General features: G+C 40.7%; 1 protein-coding gene across 1 annotated transcript in view; it reads right to left on the reverse strand.

Moving 5' to 3' along the window:
• Positions 1–5,595: 5,595 nt before the first annotated feature.
• Positions 5,596–18,318, reverse strand: part of GABRB1 (gamma-aminobutyric acid type A receptor subunit beta1) — a 328,236-nt gene continuing 315,513 nt past the window's right edge. The window contains exon 9 of the mRNA XM_072973678.1: positions 5,596–7,642. Coding sequence (XP_072829779.1) covers positions 7,298–7,642 — 345 coding nt within the window. The 3' untranslated portion in view covers positions 5,596–7,297. The remainder of the gene's footprint in view (positions 7,643–18,318) is intronic.

Below are 18,318 nucleotides of genomic sequence, written 5' to 3' on the forward strand. Positions count from 1 at the left end.
CCGTTCCTGACTGAGTCAGAGAGGGTGGTCTAAGCCATCCACATCTTCCAGAGATAAAACTAGAGCCCATGCTGATTTATGTTATCTGAGACTCTCCAGTGCTCTTAAAGGGAAATATTGCAATGTAGACCATTACTATAATCATAAAATAAATCTTTGCTACTTGTCTGAAAATCTAATTGTGCATTCTATATGTATATTTTTAAAGGGATATAAAGAAGTTTTGAATTCAGTTCACTTTACACCGGTTGGCTTACTCCCAAAGTCATGCAACAATGAATATTACTAAATTTGTGGGGCCATGTTAACAGAGACCACAGGACTCCTGTATCTTTCTGGTAACCTCCTATACAAATGGACATCTCTAAAATGCCCTTTGAAATTCCGTTCTGGAAGGGAACTTGGAGGTCATCTGGTGCTATGTCCAAAGTCACACAACTGCGCAGTGGCAGTGACAGCATAAAGGCCAGGTCATGAGAGCCTAATTCCAAGGTGTCTTCTGTCCACTATAATTTCCTTCTTCCCACCATGCAGCTCATTTATAGTTAACTGTGTACGTTTAGGCTGCCCACTGCTTGGAATATATTTAGAGAACTTTCTTTTCTCTATATATGGAAATGCTGTTTGGAGGAAGAAGATTTTCTATATGTTATACATGTTATAGGGGCAATTTGGACAGTTTGCCTTGTGACCTGTCCAATTATTAACTATGTTTAATGTCTACTAGAAGGTTGAGCAGGGATAGGTAGAGTAATACATGGAAGTGGAAATTTGTAATAGGAGTAAGAGCCAGAGAGGATGAAGTGGGTCAAGTTCCTAAATGAGAGTCTGTAACTAGTGGTGTGCCATGTCAATGATAAGCCATTCTGGGAGGAATAATAATAGGTTTTTAAATGGTGTCCAGTTAAGACGGAAGAAACATATGAATGAATGAGTTTGATGAAAAAGAATCAATACAGTGTGAGTTCACCACGTAACAGTTATAATGTCAGGAGATGGTCTTATCATCAAACTTTGGTGTGGATAGTGTAATTTTCCTAGATTTGAGGTAATGCTTTTTATTTCCACTTCATTTTGAATTAGGCGGGGAGAGAGAAGGTTTAGATAAACATATATACTCTTTATATAAGGGACAGAAAAGTAGAAAAGAAAAATAAACCCAAAGCAGTTCAGAGGAGGCTACTGTGATTACACAAGCTATCTCTAAAGGTCTTTTAGAGGCAAAAGAGTAGGACTTTGGGGAAATTAGTAGAATTTATTGTTTTTGTGGATTCAATTGAAGATACACAGTATGAGTCCAAAGAAGCTTAAGCTTTCAGCTATACATGGGCAAGACCACTTACGAGATTTAGAAATGAGAAAGAGGAAAAATAAATGAATTGATTTCGTTGGGTTAAGGCATGAGGCAGGACAGTATGTGGTGCTGGGAAGGAGAGAACACAAGAGAGGTAATCTATTGCCAAGCTTGCAAAATGCACAAACATACCATATTTTAATAATTTTCACCTGTAAAAAAATTACATTGGAAAATGTTCCCCCTTCCTGTTTCTCTTGCAAAGGAAACCCAGGGAGAAACAGGGGCCAGACATCAACACTGATTGCTCTTTTTCGTCTTTTGGCTTCCAGATGGGGCTGTTCTAAGCTAGTGAATCTGTGACCCTGTGTGCCTAAGGCAGATGCATAATATTATTTGGCTTCTCTTTTATGGATTTATTTTCCCACTGTCTTCAGGACAGAAAATATAGGTAGAGCTGTTCATGAGAATGGTTTTCTTTCCTAACTGGTTCAGAAAGATACCTCCTTTTCCTCCACTGAATTCCTACTGAAGCCTTGGTGATGAGTGCTGGTTGCTTCAGGACGTGCAAAGTACCTACCGGCCCATCAGGAATGGTTTCCGGTCCCTTGATGGACCGAGAACTTTTTAAATTAAGAAAAACCAAACAAAACCCACAACGGTTAGACCTCTGCGGTTTGAATAAGGAAATTCTTGCTTTGGAGAAGTAAAAGCAAACTCAAAGCTCTTTACACGTCTCCTCCCAGGAACTTAGTATTTTCTGGTTTGCAATTCTTCTATTGAAAAGGATTTCCTTTCAAATGTTTGCTTGTGAAATGGCAGCCTCTGACGATTAAGTTTTCTGTCAGTTTAGTTGATTTCAGTTACGTAGAAAAAGCAGAATTTAAGTAAAAGCACAATGTGTCCTGGACCTAGAAACTGACCTGATTAGTTCCAATAGGGCATTTTTTTTTCTTATTCAATTGGTGGTGGGCCCTAGTTGGCACATTTTGGAACCCAAATGTCTCACAATGATGGCTCCCTGCACTCTCTGGCACTTAAAATGCTGGCAACAAAAGCCCTGCCTTACTAAGTTCTTATCTCCAGGAAAGACATGGTTCACTCTCAAATATTGCCAAGAAACCAATCTATGTCCCTGCTTGCTTGGATATCAGAATTTCTGGAGACACCATCGCCTTCTCTGGGACTGCCAGTTTGCATGGAAACACATCTTATGGCATAAGATGCCACCATTCTGAAGACTCTTTCAAGAATACCAGGACTTGGGAGAAATATATTTGAGAACATTTAATGGCCAGATTCTCTTTTAAGTATAACTAGCACATATGAAACATATCCTGGGCCCCCGGTTGAAAAGCACTTGTTTTAATACCCAGTCCGTTTATACCAATATTTCTTTTTCCCTTTCAAAAACAGTGACATGGTTACTTCTGGATCTTTCAGGCATGAATCACCCAGTTGGTGTTACTGATGTCATTTGCTATCTCTTTCTTTTCTCCTTCCCATCATTTGCACATTTGACTGTTTACCCTGGTCAAACCCATCTGTCCATTTCTGTTCCTATCAACACTTTTGGGAAACCTTGTAGAAAGAAAGAAGATAGAAGCTAAAGCTATTGGTGCAAATAAAGCTTTGGATTACCTGTGGCTTTTGACCATCACTTCCATTCCTGACCCCTTCAACAGCATGGATAATTCGGTATCTGAGTATATGAATAGGCATGAATGGCTGATAAGAACACGTCTACTTTTCACGGCACTGTTCCAGGAGCAGCTCACTACGGGGTTCCTGTCTCCGCTGGTGTGCTGTTCCCGAGCGCCACAGGTGTGCAGCCTTCTTGGCAGCTCCGTTCCCTTTCAGTGGGGTTGGGGCATGAGGCAGTGATCACAGACATCTGGCAGAATTACACGACTGCACACAGAAAATGGCAGAGAAAGAGCAAGAGCTAAAAATGATTCTGGTTTGGGCCCAAATCACTGGTCAGTTCACTTCATGAATAAAAGCAAGTGCCTTGTAAGCTTATAGTATTTACAATGCTCAGATTTTTTCAAACATCCTCCCAAAGCTGAGGACCACCACGCAACAGGGAACAGTTCAATGAGCTATGTACAGAATTTACAAGGAAGTTTACATAATATTCTACATTCCATTAGCAACTTTACCTCCGTGTTGACTATTTGCTTTCAAGCAACAGATGTTTTTGTTTGTTTCTCTGTATTCCTCATCCCAGTAACTGCCGATTGAACCAACGGGAACAAATACTTGCACATTACTCTACCCTCCCTCCTGGGATAAATATATGATTACATTTTGCTGAGGGAAAAAAACTGTGGGATATCACCCTTTGTAAAATACTATTCAAAATTGTCCACAGAATAAATTTTGGAGTTTTTTTCCTTCTAGCATCAGAAATATGTATTTTTTGTTTATTTAACTTGGCAAATTGTGATTGAGCTCTTTCTAATGAGTATTTATAAAGGAGTCATTGATTTTAGAAAGATGGGGTTTTGTCAACATTTCTGTGTATTGTACATAATGCTTGTTAAAGGAAAGCCTATCTTTGGATCCATAAACCAAACTTTATTCTCTGCACCACATTTTCTCTTTGCATTTTCAAGGTCCTTCATTTGTTGAAATGCACAATAAACATGGTATATATGCAAACGCATATCATTGAATCAGCAGAATCAGCCACCAGTCTGCTGTTTCTATTTGGCAATGGAGAGGTTGGAGGCAACAATCCTGGAGGATTCAAGCCCCAAATATGTCTTTCCCTGGGTCTTTGCCTCACAAAGCTGCTAAGTGTAATAATGCAAGTGTCGCGCCTGATGCTTTAAGTCAAGGAGCATGAGTGGCAGGAGTGCATGTGTGGTCATCACTGTCAAATGAACGATGGGATTTCTGCTGGGTCTACACAGGGTAAGTCTACCACACAGTTTACATCACAGTTTCCAAACTGTGAACACAGGGTCGCTTGGACGTGAGTGTGGCATAAGAGAATATGTCCCTGCAGTTTTCAGTGTCTGCTGCCCCTTCAAATGCAGGAGATTATGGCTATTTTCATGGCTAAAACAAAACAAAGCAAAACAAAACAAAAAACTCAATGATAGTTCAGTAGTAACTCCTCTATAATGTAATGATCTGAATCTTTCAGGAGTGGGGAGCAGTTTGAGGGCCCTGAAGGATGCCTAATGACGTTTATGTTTTATGTATGTCGTTTTGGGCAAGACAAGATAGAGAGGCAGAGAAGGAAGGATTTTTTTCTATGTGCTGTTCAGCCTGGAAGGAGAGTGGGTAGGGGCCAAGGAGAGGAGAATTTGGCTAGGAGGTGTCAGAAGAAGGAAGTGGGGACAAAGGTCATTAACTAGAAATACGTCAACCTTTCCATTTTTCTGGCTGCTCTTGCCTCTAAAATCAGAGCTGTTTAATTGGATTTGTGTAATGCTGGTTGTGACCATCTATATCCCGGAGGGCCCACAGCAACACCATTTCGTGCCAGGTTTACTAGTTTTACAGTTTATGAAGGTTGATATAAGAGTTCAAAGTATTTTTTTTTCTTCAATGATGCTTTACATCCAAAACCACAAGCATCAAATTCTTCAGACTTTTAAGGCCAGATAATAATAAAGATATAAATTACTCAGTATTTTCCAAGAATGATCTAAACAGGTAAATAAAGAAAAATTGTTTTGCTCGGGAACATAGATTACAGATACTTCATTTCTGATTTAGCACTTCATCCTTAGAAACTTTTTAAAGAGCTTGGATGTCAAAATGATTCCTCCTAGGTATCTGCCCAAAATCGCCTTTCCAGCGTTTAAAATAAATGGCTACACAGTGATTCCTGGGTGGGCATTGGGAATATTAACCTGAAGGTCACTGGTATGGCCACATTCCACTCTCTCTGGGCATTTTACAATGGAAAAGCATCTCACCCTGCCAAGGAACTAACGAATCAGAATTTCACAGTGGATCACTCCACCCCTAGAGACTGGAGAGTTCCTTGAAGGGAACTATGATTATACAACTGAAAACCTAAAGGAAAATTTGGTCCCCATACTTAACTAATTTCTCATGAAACTAATGAGATGATTTTTCCAGGTAAAGCAGAGTTTTTATATTCTTACTAACATATATTATCTATTGCATAACCATTTGTTTCTTTTGGGGTTCTCTTTTCCTCTTGCTTTCTAAAATAATATCTTGTAACTCTCTCTCCTTGGGTTTATCAGTAGGAAATCAACCCTCTCTTTTCAATTAAGAGGATCATTTCTAGCAGCTGATGCCATTGTGAACACAGACCCTCATCACAGCCTTAGGGAGAAATCCAGATCATCAAATGAGGCAGTCATCCCTATTACGAACTGAGTTCTTACATCACATCCATAGATCGGGTTCCAAATTGCCTTCATGACTGGTTGGTCAGCTTCGGATTTCACTCAACCTTGCAAATGAATGTATAGAATTCTTATACAGGCAGGCTGAACAAAAAAAGTAGTAACGAGGCTTCAATGAAAAAAAGATGAGATGAGTCTCAACTGTAGTTGGTTGGATATGTGTAGAGTCGTGTGTTGAGCTACTGAGGGATGCTCCTTCTAGGATGACCAAAGTAATCCATCAGCAGAGATAAGGCAGAGGCAGTACTGACTGCAGACAAGACTCTACAATTTAGGGGCTGCTGTAAATGAAGACTCGGTGATGTTGTTATCTCTGGTTTTGCTCCTTTGAAGATTTTCTCTCAAAATTTGGCCTCAATGGAGAATGACATCAAATGGGTCTAGGTGCATCTCCCGAAGTGTTCATTTCGCATTTTGGAACGCAGAGCTCAGAGAGCAGAGGCGGGATGTGCTAGCCCAGGAACTAGCGCTGTGCAACTAGCCCATCCCTCTTAGATAACTGCTCTCTGGAAGGCTAAGAAATATATACTATTTGATTGAAGATTTGGCAGTTCGGGTCACTGCCCAGGCACCCTTTCAACAGTACATAAATCTTGCCTTCTTCATGGAAAGGGCAATATTTTTCTCAAGCAAAAATTTCTTACCTCCTGCTTGTGCAAATCACACCTCCCCCAGCCCCCTTTCTCTCCATCTCTCGGAAGGGTGAACTCAGGCAACATGATGCCATGGCTTCATGGCACAGAGTCAAGTGAGTCCAGGCTAAGGACATGAATAAGGGCTGCTCATTTGAAATAGTCCGTTACAAAAAAAAAAAAAAGTTCATTGTCCCCCAAATACTCTATTCTCAGTAAGGAAAGTAAAATGTTCCCAATGGCTACTAGATTGGATTCTAACGTTGATATTAAATCTGCCTGGAAGTCTGAGTAAGAAGCGTTTTTCAAAATATCCAGGTTCATGGGGTGGGGGGCTAGGGGCCGGTGAAGATGGCAGATTGTATTTGCATAACCTGGATCAGCACACGCCAGCCTCCCTCTCTTTCTCCGCGGAGCTGGGACCCCCTTCTATGATGGACCTGGGGCAACTTGAGGGTGGAGGGGAGTCTGTCTTCCTCTTCTAGGCTCCTTTTTGTTTTCCCTTCTTCCTGGAAATCTGTAACTTATCAATGGCTTTGTTTTTTCTTCTGAGATCCTGGAAATTGTGTTGTTTTTTGGCAGCATGAGATTGTTACAGTTTACCAGGAAGCAGTGCACACAGAGAGCTAGGTCCATTTTCGTTTAAAAAATAATAAAATCCAGGACAATCAGGACTGCTAAAGATCTACCTATCTAATTTCTCTCTTTGCGTGTGTGGGTTTGTAAACATGGCAATTCACAGAGCTCTGAAAGAGCCAATAACCTGGACCACAGTAGACTGAAAAAAAATAGAGCTTTTTTTTTTTTTGAAGTAAACATGGTGCAGTAATAAAATTGATATGCAAGACCTAAAACCAATTGGATGGCTGAATCTCTTACCTCAAAAAATCACAGCAGTATCGCTGCTGGGGACCTGTGGGGTTAAAAACCAAGAGAAGAGGACAGAAGTTGTTTACCAACCCTTGGGACAGACCTTAGTGTACATAGTAAAGCCAATAGACGACGTTAAAAAGAGAAAAGGTGATGGGGAAAAACATTCGGGACCACTTGTCTATGGAATTCACATCAGTCAAGTCGGGGATCTTGACTTTGAGCTGCGAGGCGCGCCGGCGGATGCGCCCCTTGCTGTGCGCGCCGTGCCGGTCCAGCGCGCGCCCGTACGCCTCGCGGCTGCTCAGCGGCTTGCGGTACTGGATGCTGGCGCTGTCGTACGAGTACATGGTGGCCTTGGCGTCGCTCACGCCCGTGAGCACTTCCGAGCCGCTTGTCTCGTTCCTGATTTCCAGGGTGCTGAGGAGAATGTTGCCGTGGGCGTCGACCTGACGGAGGAAAGACAGGCTCAGGCACAACTGCCAGGACATTCGCCCGTTTTCCTAAACTTGTAACTGATGATACGCGTGAGGCTCGTTACACACTGTCTCCCTAGACGTCTGGCTCTGCGTGCCTCCCGGACACGGAAACTCTATCTACCTATCTATCAATCTAACATCTATCTGTGTATCTATGTATGCATCTGTCTCTCAGTCGTCTCTGTCTACAATCTATTTATCTAGTCCATCATATAATCAATCAATCTAATCTACTGTTTACGATCTATCTAACCCATCATCTCATCTACCGGCCATTTATTATCTGTCTAATCTAATATATCCATTCATCCATCCATCCATCATTTATCACCACTCACAGAACAGGAGTACATATGTGTGCATGTGTGCACACATGTGTGTCATGGTGTTTTCTGTGAGCTCGCATAAGAATATACAATATATAGTTATTATATATAATACTCACATGTTATATATAAATATATGAAATGTATAATTTTTGTTATTAATAACTACCATTTACTGAATCCATATATATATATACATTATGTGTAAACATATATTTTGTAACAAGAAAAGATGCCATATGTATATGAAAAAATGCCATATATATGTACACACAAAAGTGATACATGGAAACATTTAAAACTGGAAGCAATCAGGAAACAAAAATTAAATAGTAAAAATTCATAAATTCACCTTCAGAGTCCATTATTTTTAACATCTTGCTAACCCACCTCTTTTTTTCTATTCATATATACTTACAAACACAGGCTCACCTAGTGTATTTTGCTTTGCAATCTGCTTTTGTAGTTAGTAGTATAGTCTGGTCACCTTTCCATGTTAATAAATATTCTTCTGTGGCATTATGTATCATAGCTGACATGGATAAACCATAATTGAATCAGTCTATCTTTGGATGTTAAGGCTTGCTTTACTTTTGTACTATTAAATAAACAAACCTGCAAAGAATATTTTTTAGCTAAATCTTTATGCATATCCATAATTATTTCCTCCAGCTAAATTACCAGAAGTGGGATGGATTCACGTGTTGAAACGATATGCCTGATTATACTTTAGTTTTGTGTCTCCACCATTGTTCACTGTTACTTCCTACCATTCCAGTGATACGTCTCCCAGGCTTCCTGGCTTTTCTCTATGCTATGCCCACACATACACTTGTGGAACTACAGGAATCGTGAGTACCTTTGGCCTACAGTGTGGCTTTAACTTCAAGCTGATGTACTTTGCAAACTGATTTATCTGGAGGGGATATGGCTCATTCATGCACATGAGTCTGAAGTACTTCCAAGGGCAGTCCAGGCAGCTGTGTTTAAATTTAGTTATTAGCACAGTGCCTGACTTATTGTAGGTGCTCTGTAAATACTTTCAGATGACATTGACCTCAGTGAACACTTATGGAAAGACCAAGGTTTGGGTAGGTAAGCAAATGACCTACTGAGGAAGAAAGAGAGAAAAGCATAGAAAGAGGCAAAGACAAACGGAGAAAGAAAAGTATCGAGAGTGAGATGTGATGGTGGTGAGACAGGAAGGAAGGAGGTAGGGCACAACCATTAAAAAAATGACATAGCCGTTGAGGCTACAACACAGAGTGGTTAGAACCAACTAGACCCAAAATGGTGGAAGATTTGACTTCTAATAGACCTTCAGCCTGCTTATACGCTCATTGTAATACACTAGCGTGCTAAATGACATACTCACAGGTGCCATGACAGTTCCCAGGCTAACCATAAAAGGTCAAAAAGTTGGTGGTAACCCAATTCCAGGAGATCCCTGCCCCTATCCTTAAAATAGTTGGGATGATCCTCCCACTTGCTAGCACATGAAATTACCCAGCCCATAAAAACTAACCACACGCTCACCCGAGGATGGCTCTCACTTTCTTAGATGACCTTGTGCTCTGGAGTTGCTCTCCCTTCAAGACAAACTGCACTGTCTATGGAATGTGTATCTCTCTAAATAAACTCATTTTCACTTCACTATGGCTCTCTCTTGAATTCCTTCCTGCGTGAAACAAGAACCTACTCTCTGGTAACAGTGGTACATCCATCACAGCTGAGATAACTAAGATTTATTGAGTGTCCACCATGTGCCTAGTACTATGGTAGATGCTTCATATATATTACTTGTTTAATACTTACAACAACAATCTGCCTCAAGTTTACACCCCAGTAAGTGCCAACCCATGTCTTGTCTATTTCCAAGCTTCTGAGCTTTTTTTTTTTTTTACTGAGAATGAACCACTTCACACCCCTCGACCATCACCACAACCTGCAGTGAAGTTAGTGATGCAGTCGATGGCTTTAAGCCTCAAGTTGATTAGAGAGAGAAGTGGTGGCTGAATCTGGCTTCTATTTCTCCCTCCATTCTCACCTATCACCGTTTCCCTCTGTGAAGGATTTTGCTCTGGTCTAACTGGGCTGCTCACTTTGCCCTCACTCAGCATACTTATTGGTTTCTTTATTCAAGGAGTTATTATTTATTTTGTTATTATTAGTAGTAATTACTATGTATTGAATCCTACTGTGTAATTGTCTCAGTCATTTTTCATCACACTATAAAATATATAATGTTATCCTAGTTCAGAAGATGGGGAAACTGAGGCTCAGATAGGTTAAGTAAATTGCCTAAAATCAAACCAATAGTAAGTACCCAATTTAGAATTCAAACATAGGATACTCTCTGTCTCAAATATCATTTTTTCCTCCTCATTGCAAATTCATCAATATGTTTTCCTCAAGGCTCAATTTAAATGCTTCTTCCTCTGTGTACCTTCCTTGGTTATAGTAACCTCAAGAAATCTCTCTTTCAACAAACCTTTATTGACTGCTTACTATGTGCCAGCTATAGTGCTAGGTGTCAAGGACATGTATATATATTTTTATATAATGTAGTGTAAACCTATGGTCGAAAAAGTCGTGTATATGGAAATTTATGTTACTAAAGAGAATGGCAGGGCTGAAGTGACAAGGAACAAAGCCCTGGATTTGTTAGAGAAGGGACAAGGACATCAGAAGATAAGGTGGTGCACGTGATTTTGCTAGGCACTGTGGAACAGTCAAGAGACTCATCAAACATGGACTTTAGTCCTTGAGCTAATAATCTCCTTAGAACAAGAGTAAGACGTAATATTGGAAGTGACAAGAATTTTTAACCAAATTCTAAATGGTACAGGATAGACCAGGTTTAGCGGCTCATAAAAGTGAGAAATCATTGGGGTTCATGGAAGGTTTCATGATGAGGTGGGGCTTGTATTGAGTCTTAAAGGACGGGTAGAGGACAGAATAAAGGACTGGGAGTTGAAAACTGTGTTCTTATCCTAGTTTTATTATTACTCAGTTTTCTCATCCATAAATGAAAGGTTTTCATTGGGTAATCTCAAGAGTTTGTTTCTAATTATTGACAGAGTTCGATTATGGAGAATATTCCAGGCAGAAGACACAGCATACTAGCAAAAAATACTTGCAAGACGGGATCACTTGCTTGGCACTGTATGCATCATTAAGTTACAGCATTATGAAATCCCTCTAAAGTAAACAAGTTACTAGAATTAGAATCAGCCAGTGAAGCATACAGATGCTCCTCATTAAACAGAAGTCATGACAAACAAGATACATTTTATCAAGATATTTTGCTTACTGTTAGCACAGACTCAAAGGTACTTATAAATTGCATAAGGTTTATTAGTTTGTGGAAATCCCCCCAAATATTCTGCCACTGAGCTAGAAATCATAATTTTAAGTGGCTTGACATATAAAATAATGAATCCGGTCCTGCAGCTGCCCATGAAAGCTGATTTCATTACTATTGCTAAATCAACATTACCATGTTCTCTGCTTGGAAAAATAAGGAGTGTTGTGTAACAGTTATTGCTCATCTCCATTCTTTCTTCTATATGGTCCAAAACTTATCCTAAAGGCTGGTGTTACAGAGTGTGTGTGTGCATTTGTGTTTGTGTGTGTGTGGGTGAGTGTGTGTATGATGGTGTGCGTAAGTATTTCTTTAGAGGTATGAAATTTTATCCTCCACCCTCCAAGTTTTTGCTGCCTGGTGAGGTGGGTGTGTGGTAGCCACATCACTGCTACACCAGCAAATTTCTGGTTGGCTTTGCCTTAACCCCTGCCCTTTGGAGAAGAGTGGCTTTCCCTTCACCTCAACCATATAAAGACCCCCAAGGGATCCTTATATCCATATTGGGCACAGCTTCCCCAAAATACTATTCATGGGAAAAGTGACCATTGTCTATTCACGTCTTCAAAGCAGCAAGGAGCCACACTGGGCATTGCTTCAGCATCTTCAATGGTCAACCACTGCCCAAGTTAGTAAGGAAATATCAACATCTGAGTTGGGCACGATCCAGACACTGAAGATTTTTAAACCTTAAGACAGAAGGAAATGAGGCAAATGAAGATGCCAACACACTGGATTTCTAGGGCAGACACGGACTAACAGATTTCCTAAAGTGTTGCTAATGTTGTAATAATTGTTCAGTGAGATATCGCTCCCCACCCTTCCTGCTGCCATAAAGGAAGGGACTTCCCACTCCAATCCCCAGGAGACAAGCCACGGAAGGAACACTTCTGGCTTCTTTTCCATTTCTTCTCTTTCACTGCTCCCCACTGACCTATCTCATGGGTACATTTGGAAGGAGGCAGGCATACGTGGCTACGTGCCTTCTAGAATCTTGTCTCCCTCTGATCTGCTTCCAGAGAAGGTGCAATCCACAGGGCTGTGCTTTGAACCTGCTGCTTTGGGGGGGTAAGGCTTTCAGTTGTTCAGGGTTCCAGTGATTGGGGAGGTAAGTCTGTCTAATACTGAGGGCAATGGCTTTATTATATTAACCACATAATCGTCAAACCATCACTGATTCTTTCTTTTAAGTTTAGAGCATCACTGAACCTAAGTTTAGAGAAAATGAATATAATGGGGGGGGCAACAAATGAGCCTCTCTCTTCCCTTCAGATAGACGATCAAAGTGCGAGATGTCTAATAAAGGGAAACAGAGAATGTGGTTTTAGATCTGCAGCCCCAGAGGTTTGCTAATCCTTCATCCTCCCCACACTCCCTATTAGACAGGTGTATTTATGGGCTATATGAAGTAATTTTAGGTGCACGATGGATAAATGTTAAAGTGTTAACAGTTCATTCATTCCCTCACTCATTTCCTCACTATGTGTTTATTGAGAGCCTACTTTGCATCAGGCACTGTTCCAGACAACGATGGAGAAATCAGCCCCTCCACGAGCAACAGGACATTAGGTCCCACGTTTCCAAATTCCAAAGATCTCAACTAATAAAGCCTCTTAGTTTTATATTCTCCTGTGATTCTCCAAACCCTGTGATTGCCCCCATCTCCTGTTGGTTCTAAATGTTTTGCTGGACAAATACTGTGACCTCTTTCCAACTCGGTGCTCCTTCTAGCAGGCTTTTTGAAATGTGCTCACTTTGATCACATGAGATCCACCTTCTCCTTGCCTGCTGAGTCTGTCTCTCATTTTCCCTCTTGAAGGTCCCTCCTGAATATTTTCCTGACTACAGGCAAATCTTGGAGTGCTCACATATAAAGGAAAACCTGGAATTTCACTGCATAAAAGCCGGAGATGGGGAGAGACAGCTCCTGGCTGGTCAACCTTCTCCCTCTTGCCTGCAGCACAGTGCTTATCAATCACAATATCTTGCTTTTAAATTCTGAGGACACAACAGTCCTAGGGAGATAGCAGTGAACAAAGGAGGTATGGTTCTAGAACTGCTGGTGCTTATACATTCTTATAAAATGAACAGACAATATGCTTTTTCCCCATAAAATTGGTTTTTAAAAATGGAGTAGCATTATGAAGAAAACAAAACAGCTATATACATCGCTTTTAATGTATTTAGAAAAATCTAACTAGCACACTAACTTGATGACTTTGTGCACGTTTTTCTTAACATTACGTTCATCCTCATATTTCATTATAATGAGTGAAAAATTTAAGGTAATTCACATTTCCTTTTTTTTTTAACTGACCTGACTACAGGACAGCCTGTACATGAATGTTTAAAGGCATCTCAATCTTAAACTGGCCAGAGCAGAACTCTTGGTCCTCTCTCTTCTTGTCCAACTTGCTCTTGCTCCTCCCCAGAATTTCCCACTAGGATGTCACTCCAGGAGAGCAGGGACTTTGTTTTATTCACTATGTCTCCAGAGCTGAGAAAAGTGCTTGGCATATAGGAACATTCAATAAATATCTATTGAATGAACGGATGAATGAAATATAGATAGATAGGCAAGTGGTAAAAGGGCATGATGGTTAATTTTATGTGTCAACTTGACTTGTCTAGATGTTGCTGTGAAAATATTTTGTAGATGTGATTGATAATTTCAATCAGCTGCTGTAAGTAGAGAAGATTCTACTTGATGACCTGGGTGGCCGGATCCTATCACTTTGAAGTCTTGAGAGCAAAAACTGAAGTTTCCTGGCGAAGAAGAAATCCTGCCTCAAGACTGTAGCACAGAAATCCCCCCTGAGTTTTCTGCTCACTCTGCAGATTTCAGTTCTCGACAATCGAGTGAGCCAATTCCTTAAAATAAGTATCTTTTTTGCCTGTAAGTTGGTTCTGTTTCTATTGGCTCCATTTCTCTGGAGAACTTTGGTGCAAAAGGGATGGTGAAAATCATGAGGGTGACTAAAGCTTGGGAAACACTGACGTGCTGGCTGCATGTCTTCCCTCAGTAGAAACCCTAGGTGAATGTACACACTCACTTTCTAACCTGGATTTAACCTTTTCCCAACCCTCCCATCTCATTCATCCGCTCCTTCTCTCTGCCCCCAATGTCCCCAAAGAATGCCTTAGGCTGTGAAAAATGTTGCCACTCACCAAACTGAACTGTTCTGGATATTTTCAGTATATAAATATAGCAGAACTCATTTCAGTGTAATTGGGATAAAATATAATCTTGTTTTCAGTGGCACTTTTAAAGCCCTGTTAAGAAATACCTCTGGGCTCAATCTACTTTGCAAACATAAAGTGATTTCCTTACTGTTAGCCAATTCAATTAGATTCCCGTTACTGAGTGGCTCGTCCCTTGATGCTCCTAAGTCCTACAGAGCAGGAAGCCAAGTGAAGGGGTGCTGGCTGAAGCATGGGCTACCCTCCAGAAGCCTGCAGTCTACTGAACGAAACTGTCCAGCGCGCTCGGCTGCGTTCCCTGCAGAGTGTGGAACCACATGTCTTCCATCCACCCATCTGGCTCATACACTGAATTTGTGATGTCACTGTCCATCATCAGCTCTCACCAGGGCCATGAAACTCCCATCCCCTGGCGTCAGATTCCTACAACTTTTTTTTTCTTTTTTTAAATAGGGGGGCTGGAGGCTGGGGAATGGGAGTTTTGCTAGAGATGATTTGCATATCTCTTTGCATGTTCTGACAGCTCATGGCAGAAGTGGAAACTTCATCATTTCAAGAAGCAACTGAAGGTTAGGTACAGATCTACATAAACCTAAACAAATCTCATATAATATAATTCAGGGAACAGAGAAGGAAAAAGATGCAGATCAAATGAAACAATTGGCAAATTTTCCAGAATGTTGCTCAGCTGCTAAATTTATCCTGTATTCCTTGTTCCCCGTCATTTCTCTCATCCAATGTATGAGCAGGTCGTAATGGCTCCGCTTTTAAATGTATCCTGAATTTGACGGCTTCTCCCCACAAACATCCCTGGCAGCATAATTTATCTTCCTTTTCCCAGGAACGCTACCCTGTGGTCTTTTCTCTACATAACAGCTGGAGTGATCCCTTTTAAATGTAAAACAGACCATGTCTTCTGTTTAAATCTAGCAACTTTCTAAGCCATGAAATAAAATCCAATTTTCTCATCCAAATCCACAAAGCACTATGTGATTTGGCTCCTGCAGACACCTCTGTCCTTATCTCCTACCACTCTGCTCCTTGAACTCTCTTTTCCAGCCAGACTGGCCTCTTGTTGGCTGTCCCTTGATGCTCCTAAGTCCTCAGGCCACTTTCACTTGCTGTTCCTCTCTCCCAAAACGCTCTTGTGAGAATTGTTACCTGGCTAGCTTGTCATCATTTTCTTCGCAGTGAGTATCATCTGCCATTATATCACATATTTATTTATACATTTTTCAGTAACCTCAACTGAAGTGTAAGCGCCAGGAGGGCAGCTGCTTTTTCTCTGCTGCTGTTCATCACTTTCTATCCCCCTTGCTTTTCCAGAACAGAGCCTGAGATAGCCCCAAGGAGACTGAGTAAACGTCTGAATGAGAAACTCAGATTTAGAGTCATCTGTTGGGCTCTGTTTGAGTTTTGATGGCTGAAGATCCCTGAGTGGCTAAAATCTTTAGGGTAGTGGTTCTCGGACATTATTGTGCATCCAAGTCAATTGGAAAGCTTGTTAAAAATACAAGTTTGAGCTCATTTTTTCTAGAGAAAGGTCTTCCCAGTCTGCATTTCACACACACATTCCAAGGGTCCTAGTTTGTTCTGGTGTACTTGGCCTTTAGTTGTGGCAGATGAAAAATCCACAGAGTAGTTACTTCCAGGCAACTGAGAATTAATTACAAATATGCACAGTTCAAGCCTGAGAAATACATAACGTGGCTGGAGAGTGACTTCTTAAATTGATGTTAGTGGGAACTTAGGGGGCTTTGAGAAGAGAATGATGGAAACAAGAAAGTAGAAGCTATTTTATACAAAAGGGCATTTTATTCCTGAGCCAAACACACACTGATTGCTTAGGGAGTCCCAATACTTAAGATGAGTCCTTTTTTTTTTTTTTTTACAATTAAATATAAAATGCATTATAACCAGAAAATTTATTCAATTCTGAAGGATGCAAATAGGGGCCATATCCCAGATGTATTTTCAGTAAAACCCCTTAAAATACTCATTTAAAATGTCATCAGCAATGTTTTGCTCTCAGGTATAGAAAAGTGATTTTGGCCAGAGTCATAACGGTTTTTCACATGGTTGTAAAGGAGATACTCAGAATGTGTAATGTCCATTGTGTGTGAACATCTTGGGGCTTGTAGGTTCTACACCTAAGTGGGTAAGTCCTTGTTATTGCATCTCATCAGGCAGAATCTTCTTACTGCATTAGCCAGGGTTTCTGAAGACAATCAACACAGCATTTCTGAGGATTGGAGAAGATTGTAACCCATGGGCAGTGTGGTTTTATCAATCAGCTTGGATTCTAATACAGAGATTTCAGGAGAAGGGAACTTCTGGGAAAAGATATGTTAGGGCCACTTAAAGCATCAACATAGGTTGAAAGCAATATATTAATATCACCCATTATTGTACTACTGACTGTCCCTAATTAGAATAAATGCCCTTCATTAGAAAATATTTATTATATATATTATTTAATTTTGAAAGCTACCTAAGAGCTCTAATTTTGGGAAAGGCTTAAAAATTTTGTTTTGTAATAATAGGAGTATAATGGGAAAAAAGGTCCCAATTATACGTGAATTCTAAGGTCATGCCTTTGGTTTTGTAATTAATTAGTTTACTTATTATTTAAAAAGACTTTAAGTGCCCGATTTGTGCTATGCTCTGTGACAGGCATTGGAACTCCAAAGATGGAAGATACAGTATCTGCATTCAAGACCCACTGTTTTTTTCTTTATAGCAATTTTTTGTTACCTGGCACGCGTGTGTTTGTGTGTGTGATGTTCATTGTGTGTGATGTATTTGTCTGTGTGATGTTCACTGTCTGTCTCTGCCATCCAAGTGTAGGCTTTTGTTTTATTCATCACTGACTAGCTTTCTAGTGCACGGACAGTATTCACACAGTATGAACGCATTAAATATTTGTTAAATTAAAAAAAATAGCTAAGCAAAGGTGCAGTGGAAAGATATCAGAGGAGCACCAACTCAGCCTGAGGAGTGAGGAAAGGTATCAGTCAAGAGGTGAATTCTAGGGAGCCAGCCAAGCAAAGGTTCCAAAGAGTAAAAACAAAGCAGGCATATCGGGAAAACTGTGAGTCGTACTTTTGGAGCAAAGAGTGTGTCAGTGAAAGGGAGAGGCAGGAGAAGTGAGGCAGGAGAGGAAGGCAGAGTGAGGTCACAGTGGGCCTTGGGTCCCATGTTAAGGGGTCTGGAGGTTTCCTTTAGGTAAAGGGTCTGGATGGGTCGTGGTGGATGCCTATAGGTTTGACCTGTCTGATTCCATTCCACTTTCCTCTGATAGTGTTGCCTTGACTTTTGTTTGTTGCACGTGATCGAGGTGGAAATGATTGCATCTTCTAGGCTCGAGGGACAAGCCTGTGATGCAGACCTGGGCATTTAGGGATTTCCATCTTCCTGGTCAGAGGGATTGATTTCTGCATGAGAATATGATGCGAGTTGGCCCCAAAAGACTCAATCCTAGGACTTATGTTGTTGGAACGCTTGGGTATAAGAAAGTACTTTGTGCTGAGGTTGAAGAGCTTTGACAGTATAAACTTTGGAGTTTGGGGACCACCACGAGAGAAGGGTCTACTGAAAATAAAGCTAACATAAATGAAAGCCGAATTAAGAGAAGACGAGATATGCTTTCTGATGACATTGTTTGAATATCTGGATGTAGCCACAGGTGGAATTAGAAACTTTGCTCGACCTTTCAGTTGTGCGGGTCAAAAAATTCCCTCCCCTCCTTTTTTTTT

Source organism: Vicugna pacos, chromosome 2 (assembly GCF_048564905.1).
Source record: "Vicugna pacos chromosome 2, VicPac4, whole genome shotgun sequence".
NCBI classification, from domain to species: Eukaryota; Metazoa; Chordata; class Mammalia; order Artiodactyla; family Camelidae; genus Vicugna; species Vicugna pacos.